A 16,586-nucleotide genomic window follows, 5' to 3' on the forward strand; every position below is an offset into this window, starting at 1 on the left:
ATAGCAATGGGATGGAGATAGCTGCCTTGGAATTAGTCTGTAGTCCTAGAGTTTGTTAGGGAAAAAGATGCATGAGTATTTTTTAGGGACTAGAGGTGACTCACATGTGAGAGCAGGCTAACAAAGGGTTGCCTTGGGTCCCTTAAAATAAAAGTATCTAGAGGGACAGAGGGACTGAGCACCAAAAAACTGAAGACAGACAGTTGGATTCCTAGAAGCTGTGGAAGTAGTTGTGAATAACCATCCCAAATAGAATTACACATGGTCCTCAGTGGTGGGAATCTCCAAAGATCTAGCAAAGGGGTCAAAAAAAATGAGTCAGATTTACTTAGGGTGACCAAACTAGAACACTTTTGAGAGTGAAAATGGAAGCTATTAATTTATTCTGGGACAATAAATATAAGCCAACATTGACCCAAGCAAACTGTAGAGGATTGTTATCCTAATTTTTATTATCTGTCACTCAGACAGTCTCATGCCAATGATAACAGCACTTGCTATTTAAGACCGTGCTCTTTCCCCCTTGTCTAGACCATGTAGGGATGAGAAATCTTGTATGGAAAGGATAAACTACAAGCAGCAAGAGAGAAAAGGACTACATTCCCCTTTCCCAAAAGTTAGTTTTCTGTTATTTACTTTTGAAACTTAAGGGGGTTTTAAGCTAGTCTTTTGTTGCTAATTTTTCATTGTACTGCAGTGTATTTTGAGAATACAGTCTGTATGATATTGATTTATTGAGGCTTTTCAATGGTTTAATACAAAGTTTACTTCTGTAAATGCTACATGTATGCTTGAAAACAAGTAGTATTCTCCATTTGCTGGGATAGAATTCCATATATATATAATATATAATATAATATATATAGTAGCTCACACTTACTAATTGTATTTTTTTTTTTTTTGGCCTTCAAAAAGCTGTGCTTATATTTTATCTGCCTTGATCTATCATTTCCTGAAAAGTATATATCAAAACTTCCAGTTAAAAATGCTCATTGACTTCTCTCTGGAGTTCTGTCATTTGTTGCCTGGTATACTTTGAGACTATATTGTTAGGCACATAGATATTAATGATAGCTCTATCATATAAGAAGTCTTAAAAGTAGCCAGGGAAAAGCACCAAGTTCTTTCAAAGAAATAATTAATAGACTGACAAATAACTTCTCAACAGGAATGGAAGTCATAAATTGAATATATTCAAAATACTGAAAAAATAAATTTCAACTAAAAATTTTATTTCCAGTGAAATTATCTTTCAAGATGAGGATAAAATAAATGAACAGTCAAAGATTAAAACTGAGAGAGTTTGACACCAACATTCCCTAATTAGAGAAATTTCTAAAGATGTAGCCCAAGCAGAATGACAATACTCCTAGATAGAAGGCTTTAGGTGCAAGAAAAAATAAATAGCAAAGAAAGTCTTAAATATATGTGTAAACTGAAACAAACATTGAGAATATAAAATAATAGAAATAGTATCATGCAGGTTATAAAAAAGATGGCACTAAAATATATTATTACAATAGTATTTATTGTTGGAAGATAAAATATCACCAGAGATAAAGTATTACAAGATTCTTGTATTATTGAGAAGGATAATAAAGGCATTGACTAAATTAAGTCTTTCATAAGTTAAAAGTGAAGGTTAAAAATTTCTGGGGTAGCTGATTAAAGGATAGAAATACAAAATATCTTCTCCAAATTAGTAAAGAGAAAAGGATTGAGAAAAAATATTCAGTCATCTAAAAGAAAGCAAAGCAAAAGAGGTGAAAAAAATGAAAAGGGAAAAGGACAGTAGAGAGCAAAAAACATGACAACAGAAATTTGAGAGGCATTGAAGTTTAAGAAGGAGGAAATTAGAAGGATAACAAAAGAAGTCAATGAAATTGAAAGAAGAAAAACAATGGTGAAAAATCAGTAAATCAAAGAGCTGTTTCTTTGAAAAGATAATAAAATAGATAAACCACTAGTAAGATTGACAAAGAAAAAACAAAACAGGGAGAGAGAAGACATATTTACAAACCTCAGAAATGAAATAGAAGTCATCACTATAGACGCTGATAACGGAATACTATTAACAACTCTATACAAAAAAATTTAGATAAAATGTGCCAATTGCTAGAAAAGTACAAATTATCATAACTTGCCAACAGGAAATAGATAATTTGAATAAACCTATAACTTTTAAAGAAATTGAGTTCATAATTTTAAAACTCCCGAAAAGGAAATTTCCAGGTCCAGAGGGTTTCACAGGAGAATTCTACTCAATGTGTAAATAATAGTTAACATCAATTCTACACAATTTCTTCCAGAAAATAAAAGAAGAGGAGCTCTTCTGAATTCATTCAATGAATTCTGTATTACCTTGATTCCAAAACCAGACAAAGATGGTCCAGAAACAAAAACAAAACTACAGACCAATATCCCTCCTGAGTATAGATGCCAAAGTTCTTAAAATATTAGCAAAGAGAATTGAACAACATATGAAAAGAATTATACACCAACACCAAATGGGATTTATCCAGGAATGCAAGGCTGGTTCAATGTTTGAAAATCAATCAGTATAATCCGTCATATTAACAGGCTAAAGAAGGAAACTCCCATGATAATATCAGTCAATGCAGAAAAAGCATTTGACAAATTCAAGTTCACCTATTCATGATAAAATTCTTCAGAAAAATAAGAATAGAGGGAACATCCTCAATTTGAGAAAGAGCATCTACCAAAAACCTACAGCTATTAATACATTATACTTAATGGTGCAAGACTGAATGCTTTCCTCCTAAGACTGGGAACGAGGGAAGGATGTCTGCTCTCATGACTCTTATTCAACATAGTGCTAGAAGTTCTTTCCTGTGCAATAGGCAATAAAAAGAAATAAAAGGCACACTGATCTAAAAGGGAAAAATAATACTGCTCTTATTTCCAGAAGACAAGATTGTCTAAATAGAAAATTCAAAAGAAGCTTTTTAAAAAAATACTACTATGACTAATGAGTAAGTTCAAAAAGGAGGCAAGATACAAGATAAACAAATATTAATTGTATTTCTATATATCAGCAATGGACACCAAAATTAAAAATATAATACCATTTGTAATCACTCAAAATAAAGAAATCTCTAGGTTTCTAAATCTAACAGAATAGGTATAAGACTCATACACTGAAAACTATAAAATGGTGATGAGAGAAATCGAAGAAGATCTAAATAATTGGAGAAACATTCCTTGTTTGTGGATTGGAAAAATCAATATAGTAAAGATGTCAATTCTCCCCAAGTTAATATAGAGGTTTAATGCAATTACTATGCAAATCCCAACCAAAAAAATTATTGATATAGACAATATTATTCTGGAATTTATATAGAAAGGCAAAGGAACTTAATAGCTAAAACGATTTTGCAAAAGAAGAATAAAGAGAAAAGAATCATTTTACCCGATTTCAAGACTTATTATGTAACTATAATAAGCAACACTATGTGGTATTGAAAGGACAGACACATAGGTCAATGGAACAGAATAGAGAACCCAGAAATAGACTTCTATAAGAATAGCCAACTGATTTTTGACAACGGTGTAAAAGCAATTCAATGAAGGAATGACCGTCATTTCAAAAAATGGTGCTAGAGCAACTGAGTATCTCTAGGCAAAGAAATGATTATTGACCTAAACCTCAAACATTACATGAAAATTAACTCAAAATCGATCATAGCTTTAAACATAAAACTATAACATTTTTCGAAGATAACAGGAAAAAAATCTTCTTGAGCAAGGATTTGATGAAGAGTTCTTAGACATAATACCAACAGCATGATCCTGTAAAGAAAAAAATCAGTAAATTTGACTTCATCAAAACTGAAATATTTGTTCTCCAAAAGACCCTGTTAAGAAGATAAAAAGACAAGCTACAGACTAGGGGAAAATACGCAAATAATATATCTGACAGAGGATTAGAATATAAGAAGAATTCCCAAACTCAATAATATAAAAACAATCCAATTAGAAAATGGGCAAAAGTCATAAAGGGACATTTAACCAAATAGGATACAGGAATGGTGAGTACATACATGAAAAATGTTCATTACTGGCCATTAGGGAAATAAAAATTAAGCTCATGATGAGCTATCACTACACATCTATTAGAACAGCTAAAATTAAAAATAATGACAATGCCAAATGCTGGCAAGGATGTAGAGAAAGTAGATCTCCCATACATTCTGGTGGGAAATAGTTTGGAAATTTCTTTAAAAATTAAACATATACTTCCCATATAAGTCAGAAATTTCACTCCTGAGCATTTATTCCAGAGAAATAAAAACTTATGTCTGCACCAAAATCTATATATGATTGTTCATAGCATATTTACTTGTAATAGTCAAAATATCCTCCAATAGATGGAGGGTTAAACAAACTGTAATACATCTCCACCATGGAGAATGGAATACTATTCAGTAATAAAAAGGAACAAACTACTGATACGTGCAACAACATGGATGGATCTCAAGGTCATCATGCTGAGTGAAAAAAGACAATCTCAAAAGATTACATATTATATGATTCTATGTATATAACATTCTCAAAATGACAAAATTATAGAGATGGAAAAACAATTAGTGGTGGTCTGGGTTAGGGATGGTAGAGGGAGAGGAGGAAAGTGGATGTGATGAGATCTTTATTATGGTGTAATAGCTGATTGTGGTGGTAGTTATACAAATCTACACATGGGATAAAATGTCCAGAACTAAACTTACATGTATCAGTGCCAAGTTCCTGTTTCTGATATTGTGCTATACAATACAGGGGTACAGGGGAACTCTCTGTAGTATTTTTGCAATTTCTTGTGACCCTATAATTATTCCATGATAAAAAGTTTTTTAAAAGTCATGAGGAAGACAAACTCTAAAATAACAACCTTATAAACTGTAAATTGACTTTGATACCAGATCTAAGAAGAGTATGGAAAATACGAAGTAAAGAAGAAAACATCAGTGAAAAATGAGTTATTCCAATCATATATTTTTCCCCACTGGTAAAAATTTTTAAAAGAATGCTGGGCTTCCCTGGTGGCACAGTGCTTGAGAATCTGCCTGCCAGTGCAGGGTATACGGGTTCGGGCCCTGATCTGGGAAGATCCCACATGCCGCTGAGCGACTAGGCCCGTGAGCCACAATTGCTGAGCCTGCGCGTCTGGAGCCTGTGCTCCGCAACGAGAGGCCGCGACAGTGAGAGGCCCGCGCACCGCGATGAAGAGTGGCCCCCGCTTGCCACAACTAGAGAAAGCCCTCGCACAGAAACGAAGACCCAACACAGCCATAAATAAATAAATAAATATTTAAAAAAAAAAGAATCCGCCTGCCAATGCAGGGGACACGGGTTCAAGCCCTGGTCCAGGAAGATCCCACATGCCACGGAGCAAGTAAGCCCATGCGCCACAACTATTGAGCCCATGCTCTAGAGCCCACGAGCCACAACTACTGAAGCCCACGCGCCTAGAGCCCGTGCTCCGCGCAACAAGAGAAGCCACCACAATGAGAAGCCCACGCATCGCAATGAAGAGTAGCCCCCGCTTGCCGCAACTAGAGAAAGCCCGTGCGCGGCAATGAACACCTAATGCAGCCAAAAATAAATAAATAAATTTATTAAAAAATAATAATAATTCCTTATTTTTTGACTCTCTGGATGCTATCTTTATAAGTAAAACTATTTTTGAAATAATTTACTAATCACTTTTCAAGATTTTTTTCAAGTCATAATTAGTTTTACTGCAAAAGGACCCTGTACACATTTATCAATTCTAGTACCTTAATAGCTACCCAACAAGTCACCAACAGACAGAGGAACATGCAGCATGAGAAGCAAGAAATATCACCATCCCTTCTGGTGTTAGCAACTTGTCACTCCTAAGTAGCGCTCACATCACGGAGGTCTGTGAACACTTTTCGCATTCATCCTGTGTGAAAGATGGAATAACTTCAGTACAACTGCAACATATTATAAGCAATTTCTTACAAAAAAGTCACAAATTAAACCAAAGTATTTTACAGAATGCAAACACCATGAAAAAAAAAAAATGCCTTCACTTAAGCTCTCTCTCCCCACATCCAGCGAGCCAGCTGGATGTCTTTGGGCCTGATGGTGACTCTCTTAGCATGGATGGCACACAGATTAGGACCTTCAAGTAAGCCCACCAGGTATGCTTCACTAGCTTCCTGAAGCACGCCAGTGGCAGCACTCTGAAACCTCCAGTTAGTTTTGAAATCCTGGGCAATCTCCCTTATCCACCTCTGGAAAATCAGCTTCCAGATCAGAAGCTCAGTTGATTTCTGGTAACAGATCTGGGCCTGTCGCGGTGAGGTTTTCTCACCCCACCGACAGAGGGGGCTCTTTTCCAGCAGTCTTAGTGGCCAGCTCCTTGCAGGCACTTTCTGGCCCGAGGATCTGCAAGCAGTCCTCTTGGTTAGCATCCAACGCCGAAGGCCACTTTGACCACCGCATGGCTTCTGCTGCCCAACGAAGAGCCGCAGTTGTGAGTCAAGGAAAGAAGCTCCTTCAAAGAATGACCAAACCGCTCTGTGCCCTACTAACCATTTTTAATAGCTGAAGGTAACAGAATATTGAGATTTACCCAAATTATGCATTCTAGGAAATAGTTATTTATAGAAAACAAGTTATTGGGGGAAAAGTTTGTATAGCATGCTCTGTGCACAAAAAAGTTAGTAATATTAATAAATGTGACATTTCTGTATAATTTTGTTTATCAGTTTTAGGACATGCAGACAGTACCACAAGTCTTTTTTTAAGTGTGACAGACCCAGAGATTAATGATGAATTCAATTCCGCATCTGCTTTACTTGGCTGCCAAGAGATTTCTGGGTGTCACACAGCAAACTTAGTGAATCTGATTGAAGAAATATTTATAGAGTGAAACAATCAGTTGAGAAAAAGATCATGTAATTATCTCTGACACTGAAACAAACATGGTGAAAGCTATGAGTGATTTAGGAAGGAATCCCAAGCATATGATGTTATGTTTTCGCCCTTTATTTGTGTCCAGTTTTTGGTTGCTTCAGGGAGGACAGTAAAACTAGTCCCTGATATTCCATCTTGACTGAAAGGGGATGGCCCCAGATTTGCTTTTAAACATACTATTTCATGTAATAGAAACTTTAGTAGAATTTCAGGAATTGTGATGTGAAATTCAGAAATAGGATAGAAAAATTGGTCCTTAAGGTAGAAGATATTTTCTGTTAGTGCTTAAGAGTCTTTCTGTATATTAATTTCTATATCTTTGTTCTCTACTTTTAAGCCTAAGAGCATCATAAACATTTAACATTTATATTTACAAACGAATTGCATGGGGAAAGGCAGAGGGGCATAGACAGAAGCAGTCCTTAGTGAGTGTGTAAACTCTAAATTAGTAACAGCCCTTAATCTATTACAGAAAGTTGATGTTTTCTATGGCAGTGTTTTAAAGTGGGGCACATTTACTCAATCAGAATGGCTTAATGGACAGAAGATTGGCAAGAGATTCTACTTATCTATTCTACTGGCGCCTACTGCAGGGTCTACCCCTAAACCAGCCATGTGACCCTGTACATCATGTAATTCCTTTAAACTTCAGTTTTTTTTTCACCTGTGAAATGAGGTGGCTACATAACATCAATGTAAAATTGCCCACGGGGGCTTCCCTGGTGGCGCAGTGGTTGAGAATCTACCTGCCAATGCAGGGGACACGGGTTCGAGCCCTGGTCTGGGAAGATCCCACATGCCGCGGAGCAACTAGGCCCGTGAGCCACAATTACTGAGTCTGCGCGTCTGGAGCCTGTGCTCCGCAACAAGAGAGGCCGCGATAGTGAGAGGCCCGCGCACCGCGATGAAGAGTGGCCCCCACTTGCCGCAACTAGAGAAAGCCCTCGCACAGAAACGAAGACCCAACACAGCCAAAAATAAATAAATAAATAAATAAAATTTAAAAAAAATAAAAATAAAAATAAAAATAAAAGGAACAAGAGTTCATTTAAAAAAAAAAATTGCCCAGGGTGATTTACTCAAATATTTAAATCACAAAGGGTTATTATTCAAACTTCTTAAAACGCAATATGGCAGTGGGGATGGGAATAGAAATTCTGAGGAGAGTAATGAAAGTCTGGATTAGCCCCTATGGAGAAAGGAAGAGTAAGCCGAACGACGACGTGTAAAAGGATAGACCTGGGGTGCTTAGGGGCCAGCCGAGAGTGGGATTCTTTGGTCTCCATCTTCACAAAGGTGTGGCTTTTCTGCAAAAGCTCTCGGCAAGTAATTTTCTTACATGACATGTCTACTGTGTTTTAGTGGCCAGAGAGCCAATACTAGATGAATGAATGAGTGAATGAAGAGATCATTAGATGCGGGTTGAGAGCTTGGACTTATTGCCTCTCAAGTACATTTCAACCTAGGATCCTATATTACCGTGACACACAAGAACACAGGTGAAAAGGGTTAAGGGAACAGAGATAAAGATGAAATTAATTTTACATGAGAAGAATCAAGGAGGCTTGATGAAGGCAGGAGCTGAGCCTTGATGGTGCATGCCATTTGATGGACTCATCTGACTGTGTGTATCACAATCCAGAGACCAAGAAATAATCTCAGAAACATGATAACCAACTCTTGGAGAAAAGCATGTATCTTTACTGTAGCTTTTCTTAGATGGTGGGGCTGGAGGTTTCACAAAGTTCTTCACAGATAAGCTTCTGAAACTCCTGTTTCAGAAGTCTGACACAGAATTTTCTCTCTAAACCTTCCACTCACAACAGCTACAAGAACTTTTCTCCATCTTTCATCCGCACACTACTCTCTCCACGCCACCATTCTCCTGCCCTGCCGTCCAGGCGGAAAGGACCAGCGTGACCTCTCCTACCCTGCAGCTGTGCAGGTCCCTCCAGGAGCACCCGGGCATCCAAAGTCCTTGCCTGGTCCTCTGTTTTTCCCACAGGGAAAGTGCACAGAGCTCCTGGGACATGGGCTTTGTTTCTCACTCTGACCACTTTTCTCCTGAAATTTTTTTTTTTTTAACATCTTTATTGGAGTATAATTGCTTTACAATGGTGTGTTAGTTTCTGCTTTATAACAAAGTGAATCAGCTATACGTATACATATATCCCCATATCTCCTTCCTCTTGCTTCTCCCTCCCCCACTCCCTATCCCACCCCTCTAGGTGGACAAAAAGCACAGAGCTGATCTCCCTGTGCTATGTGGCTGCTTCCCACCAGCTATCTATTTTACATTTGGTAGTGTATATATGTCCATGCCACTCTCTCACTTCATCCCAGCTTACCCTTTCCCCTCCCTGTGTCTTCATGTCCATTCTCTATGTCTGCGTCTTTATTCCTGTCCTGCCCCTAGGTTCCCCAGAACCTTTTTTTTTTTTTTTTTTTTTTAGATTCCATCTATATGTGTTAATATACGGTATTTGTTTTTCTCTTTCTGACTTACTTCATTCTGTATGACAGTCTCTAGGTCCATCCACCTCACTACAAATAACTCAATTTCATTTCTTCTTATGGCTGAGTAATATTCCATTGTATATATGTGCCACATCTTCTTTATCCATTCATCTGTCGATGGACGCTTAGGTTGCTTCCATGACCTGGCTACTGTAAATAGAGCTGAAATGAACATTGTGGTACATGACTCTTTTTGAATTATGGTTTTCTCCGGGTATGTGCCTGAAATATTCTTAAGAAGAATTTCTGGTGAAAAAACTCTCCATTGCAATACAGTTAAAAATCTTCGAAGAGTCAAATAAATGCAGTTGCTTAAAACTAAAATTAAATATAAACTGTATATAAAAATATACATAATCTGTTGGTAATTTGGTGGAGGGGATGGTTGGATAGAGACTCCTGTAGTTTCCCCTTCTCTGTTGGCTGTGAGTCCTGTTTCCCCTAACTTAGTACAGCAGATGGACTGTCTTGTTGTTCTGAATATGTTACACATGTTCTATACCACATCATTCTAGACATGAAAATACCACCCTTCATCTTTCTCCCTAAACATTTGTGCACATAGCGACCTCTCTGAACATTTAAGAATAACAAGAAAGGGCCCACACCACAGATAATTTAACACTTAATACTCGACTTCACTGTTCTCAGAAGCCCCATGACTATTTCCTACAAGTCAGCACAGATCCCCTTAGAAGGCAAAAGAGACCAGATGAAGAAAGATTTAAAAGGATCAGGAATATAGAGTCATTTAGCCTAAAAGACCCTATGAGCAAGAAGCCAGATGAGGATTGATCTTATATTGAAATCTTCGATCAAATCAACTGGTTTTCCTTTCCTTATCCTATACATTTCAAACTGTTCAGAGAAAAATATAGTGGGAACTTATAGATATTTCTTTGAACTATATTGTGTACTTATAAATCCATTGTTTTCAGTAGTAGAATTACAGTGTGAAATTTAAGGTCATTGGCTTTCACACTGCTTTAGGAAATACGATGCAAAAAACAGAGAAAAATATTTCACAAATATGCATAAAATCTAAAAGTACCTTTATTTTAGATTTTAATACATATCCATCTAATTTTCACTAGTTTTCTTTTTCTCTTTCAATCTAAGTAAATATATATACACACATATACATATGTATGATATTGTTATTGTTATTATGCAGTAAGAACATAGATCAATTACTATTTCAAATAAGCCTCACTGTACCCATGGAGTTTAGGAAGAAACAAGAGTGGTGGTTCCTATTTTGAGATTATGGAAACTGAAGCACAGAGGGGTTAAATGCCTTCCTTACCACAAGGTCACAGAGAGAAGCTATGCCGGGGAGAGAGAGAAGGGGCCTTTCCTTCATTGCATACTGTTTTATATGTTAACCATCAGGCACATGCTAAGTCAATGGATGCTGGCACTTTACATAAATATATGATGATGCAGTGCTATATGTAATAAAAATCTGAAGCATGAAATGTGGAAGCAATTCAAGAAAACAGATCTCACATTTTTGCCTTTGTCAGAGTCAGAATCTGACATGCTCTGATTAAAATTCAACATCTGCAGGCATTTAAAATTAAAATATACAGGTATTCATGTTTTCCTCCTTCCAGTGTTTCGTTGCTGCTTTTTTCATCTTAAATATTAAAAACATTACATTATTTTATTTCATATGTCGAACTTCATGTCTCAGTATATTACACATTGCCCTTTCACCCCTGAGCTCTGGTTCAAATCCATCTCTTAGCTAGGGAAATAAAAAACATCTGAAAATATTTAGTAGACTCATCTCAGGCCTAATGGACTACAGTTTACATTAACTTGACAAACACAACAAACAAACAGATTTGCCACAAATTAAAATGTTTTCATGAAAACATTCAGGAATGAACAGTATATAAAGCCCTCTCAGACAGACCTGAAAGCTGTGCCTTTATTTCACAGAGGATTTGATACAAGGACAGAGAAAAATCTGGGCTGCACCTGTCCTACCCAAAACAGGTGAATGAAAAGATCCAGGTCATAGGAATCCTCCTCTGCCATTTTGTGGTGGGGAAAACTGCAGTTTAGAAGGGCTCAGGGGATGGGAGGATTAAGAGAAAACAGTCCTAAACTCAGTCGTCAGCTGTATCACATTACTCTTTTGTTCATGCAAAAATTATTTATCGAGGCATGCACTGCACAAAAACACTTTGCTAGGTACTTTTTCATTGGTGCCTTCCAGCAAGTTGGGAAAACAAAGGTAACTTTGGCTTAAAGACAAATCAAAGAAAAAAGCCTGTTATTCTCTTGAGGGCCAACTTTTATGAACAAGTTTCTATTTCATGATTTAAAGACAAGGAGACCATAGGCCAGTTAATGTTAAATCTTCACACACCCCCCACTAGTTGATGATCAAGTGCCTTCAGAGGCAAGTGGTGAGCAGGCAGGGATGGGGCTGCTGGGGACTGGAGAAGGCATGCCCTCACACAAAGGCATTCCTGCTTTTTAAAATATTAAGTGCCATGTAGTCCAAATAAAATATACGTGCAGGCCACCAGTGTGGAATCTCTTCCCTACAGCCCCTCTCGAAGCCCTACATTTGATGACCACAGTCACCATTCTGATGGGTCTAGTCTGTCCCTTCCTCCACCACCCTCTCCCCCCTCCCCCGTTGCCTCATCTTCAGAAGCATGAGAAACAATTGCAACTACAAGGGGAACAGGTAATTCAAGTCCCTAAGACAGGAGTTCCGAGTGTATCAAAATCCCTTGGGGAATCTGTGAAAATGTATGTTCCCAGGCCCACTCCCAGAGATGCTGATTCTGAGGATTTGGCCTAGGGCCTGGAAATATGCATTTTAAAGGCTTTTCAGGTGATGCTGATGCAGGTCGTTCAAGGGCCACGTTTTGGGGAACACTGTCTATGCTGTAGCATGGACCTGCCTCCTGTTCTCAATGGATTTATCAAAGACCAGCACAGTGGAAACACCCACCCCCGTCACTGTCATTGCTTCCTTTCCACTGCCTTTACGGCAGCAAGGACTAGGATTATCCTTACAGAGGATCTGATACAGATGAGGAGAAAATGGAGCATTTCAGCTGATGGGGGCCATCCCAAGCCTCCCTGAGGGGGCAGCTCACACCCTTGCTCAGCTCCCTTTTGCATGTACTCTACTGGCAGAAGGTCCTTCCTCACAGCCCGCCTGCGGAGTGCAGACGTGAAATGTGGAGCCATTTTTGCTTTTAATTCTCCACTCAACAGCAATAGGAAGCCTCGGGCACCATCCTCGGACAGTAGAGAACCATGTACACGGTGTTAAGTGACACACTGAGAAAGGCCATGGTAAGGGAAATGCCGAATTCAAGTGGGCTCTGAATCAAGATTTTGTAGTAATTCTTCATTGATTTGAATTCCAATTTATGATCGGTTTGAAAGGTCTTCCACAGGTCCTTTCAGCTTCTCAGTAGCGCAACTCAGAGATCCTTTATTCTCTCATACCTCGTATGTGAAGTTTCTACTAAGCTTTAAATGGCCTTTTTTTTTTCCTTGACAAATACTCAAAGACAGAGATGCACTCAAGCATTCAAATTTGGTAGCATTAACTCCAGTAACATAACTGACATTCCACTTAAGGAAAGAGGGAAAAAATCATAAAAACCTTCTGCTTCACTTAAAGTTTGACAAGTCCCTTACAGAATCACTGAGATGCTCTCACCAAGCCTTTTCAGTCCTGCCTTTACCACATCTGTCCCTGGAATGTGTTCATAAACATCTCACGGCATAATAAATCCTTCTGTCCTGACACCCAGCCCCCAAACAAGGAATTTGTTGGACAGACGGCATTAATCACTGGATGCTGATCTGGTTCCTGGGCAGATATCTCGGTGATGGGAGAATGGTATGGTTCACTTTGCACTGTCTTCTGCCCTGTCTTCACCATAAGATGCCTTTTAGTCAAGGCTGGTCAGATGAGAAAAAAATACTCCCCTCTATTTAGGAATTTAATGAGAACAACCCAAATTCAGTTAATGAACTCAACTCAGTCACAGGTGATTATAACTAGACAAGAGTGACAGAGGATGGATTTCTGTAGTGGAGACTGTAATGGGGACAATTGTGGGTTTTTTTTCCCCTGTCTATTATGCATTATGGTAAGCACTTCAAAAATTGGAAAATTGGTATTTTTATTATGTTGGGCATTGCTATTTGGGCCAGTCACAATATGCAGAGGCATTTCACCCTCTCTGTGAAGGGTTTTGTTATTAGAAATACCACAAGGGGGGTCAAAGGTACACTCTCTCAAAGAGTAGCTTTCAAGAATAAGATAGGCTCCCACAGTATGGCCGGCGACATTAGCTAGCGCTCGCTCTACTCTCTCTAACGGGGAAACAGCGGACTACAAGAGACTGAGCTGTATCTGCCTCTATTTCCAACAGACTCACGTTCAACTTTCACTCACAAAAAAAAAAAAAAAAAAAAAAAGCCGGGAAAATTTTATTAACCCTTTTTTAAAAAAAGTTAATATAAAATTATAGCAAAAAAGGAACCTGAACTTTAGTAACACAGCTGGAACAATCCGCAGCGGCGGCGGCAGCGGCGGGAGAAGAGATTTAATTTAGTTGATTTTCTGTGGTTGTTGGTTGTTCGCTAGTCTCACGGTGATGGAAGCTGCACATTTTTTCGAAGGGACCGAGAAGCTGCTGGAGGTTTGGTTCTCCAGGCAGCAACCCGACGCAAACCAAGGATCTGGGGATCTTCGCACCATCCCAAGATCCGAGTGGGACATACTTTTGAAGGATGTGCAATGTTCAATCATAAGTGTGACAAAAACTGACAAGCAGGAAGCTTATGTACTCAGTGAGAGTAGCATGTTTGTCTCCAAGAGACGTTTCATTTTGAAGACATGTGGTACCACCCTCTTGCTGAAAGCACTGGTTCCCCTGTTGAAACTTGCTAGGGATTACAGTGGGTTTGACTCAATTCAAAGCTTCTTTTATTCTCGTAAGAATTTCATGAAGCCTTCTCACCAAGGGTACCCACACCGGAATTTCCAGGAAGAAATAGAGTTTCTTAATGCAATTTTCCCAAATGGAGCAGCATATTGTATGGGACGCATGAATTCTGATTGTTGGTACTTGTATACTTTGGATTTCCCAGAGAGTCGGGTAATCAATCAGCCAGATCAAACCCTGGAAATTCTGATGAGTGAGCTTGACCCAGCAGTTATGGACCAGTTCTACGTGAAAGATGGTGTTACTGCAAAGGATGTCACTCGTGAGAGTGGAATTCGTGACCTGATACCAGGTTCTGTCATTGATGCCACACTGTTCAATCCTTGTGGGTATTCAATGAATGGAATGAAATCGGATGGAACTTATTGGACTATTCACATCACTCCAGAACCAGAATTTTCTTATGTTAGCTTTGAAACAAACTTAAGTCAGACCTCCTATGATGACCTGATCAGGAAAGTTGTGGAAGTCTTCAAGCCAGGAAAATTTGTGACCACCCTGTTTGTAAATCAGAGTTCTAAATGTCGCACAGTGCTTTCTTCGCCCCAGAAGATTGAAGGTTTTAAACGTCTTGATTGCCAGAGCGCTATGTTCAATGATTACAATTTTGTTTTTACCAGTTTTGCTAAGAAGCAGCAACAACAGCAGAGTTGATTAAGAAAAATGAAGAAAAAACGCAAAAAGAGAACACACATAGAAGAAGGTGGTGGCTGCTTTTTAGATATTGATACCAAGGGCCATGCTTTCCATAACCACCACCTTGTAGTTACAGAAAGCCCTAGATGTAATGATAGTGTAATCATTTTGAATTGTATGCATTATTATATCAAGGAGTTAGATATCTTGCATGAATGCTCTCTTCTGTGTTTAGGTATCCTATGCCACTCTTGCTGTGAAATTGAAGTGCATGTAGAAAAAACCTTTTACTATATGAAACTTTACAACACTTGTGAAAACAACTCAATTTGGTTTATGCACAGTGTAATATTTCTCCAGGTATCATCCAAAATTCCCCACAGACAAGGCTTTCGTCCTCATTAGGTGTTGGCCTCAGCCTAGCCATCTGGGACTGTTCTATTAAATTGCTACCAGGATTTTGCATCCAGTTACCTCCACTTTCTAGAACATATTCTCTACTAATGTTATTGAAACCAATTTCTACTTCATACAGATGTTTTTGCAGCACCAATCAAAGTTCTTCTTCCACGAGTTGAGTCCTCTATGAAAATGACTGCAGTTATCCATTTTGTGTATTACTATCTCACTGCTTCCTATACTTGTGTGACTTTAATTGATTCATTCCTCACCATGGTGTCTCCCTCCCAACCACACCCCCTCCATAAAGCAATACACTGTTACACTGTGGGTTTACACTAACCTTATACCCCAGAGGGGGAATGGGGGGGTGGACCCTGGGCTTAATTTTCTTTTAAGGTCAAGGGAGTTTGGCATTTTTCGTTACCATGAGCTCTTTTGGAATAAGCTGGTGTTGATTAGCAAAGAAGGTGTAGATTGATACTAGGGAATACTGGCAGAACTGTATGGAACCTGTATGCCATTCTGTGCCCCCCATTAAATGAGATTAGCTTCTCATGGGTACCATGCCTTTATTAACTTGCTAAGTAGTAGTATAAAAGAATTATCACTAAATTTGTTAGCAAGGAGATTTAAGATAAAGGTTGTGTTGGATTCAACAAGTCAAGTCAGCTCAGATGATTCACCTCAACTTTTACTTTCATAGCCATTTCCACTAATTTCTATTAATGATATGCCATAAACTTTCATTCAAAGCAGAATCGATGTCTTTGCCATCTTTGTGACTTAAAAAGTTCTGTGACTTTGTGATGCATGTGATGGTGTTCTGACGGTTCCTCTTACTGGTATTTCTTTCACCCTGGAGTAACATCAAGTGATGAATGAGAACTGTTCAGGTTATTCAGACATACTACACAGTGAAGCAGAGTGCTATCCATAAAATATAACATACAAAATTCCAAAATGGTCAATGGGAAATGACTAGAAATACAGGCTTAAAAGAGTTTGGATCTTTTAGCTGTATTTGCTAATACGGACATTTATTTAAGCAGCTGAGAAAAGAGCAAAGTTGAC

The 16,586-nt window shown here is 38.4% G+C and overlaps 1 protein-coding gene across 1 annotated transcript; it reads left to right on the forward strand.

Moving 5' to 3' along the window:
• Positions 1 to 13,808: 13,808 nt before the first annotated feature.
• LOC133085486 (S-adenosylmethionine decarboxylase proenzyme) lies at positions 13,809 to 15,147 on the forward strand. Its single transcript, XM_061182575.1, has one exon. The coding sequence runs from the start codon at positions 14,127 to 14,129 to the stop codon at positions 15,129 to 15,131; it is 1,005 nt and encodes a 334-aa protein (XP_061038558.1). The 5' UTR covers positions 13,809 to 14,126; the 3' UTR covers positions 15,132 to 15,147.
• Positions 15,148 to 16,586: the final 1,439 nt, after the last annotated feature.

This window comes from Eubalaena glacialis, chromosome 2 (assembly GCF_028564815.1).
Source record: "Eubalaena glacialis isolate mEubGla1 chromosome 2, mEubGla1.1.hap2.+ XY, whole genome shotgun sequence".
In the NCBI taxonomy this organism is placed as follows: Eukaryota; Metazoa; Chordata; class Mammalia; order Artiodactyla; family Balaenidae; genus Eubalaena; species Eubalaena glacialis.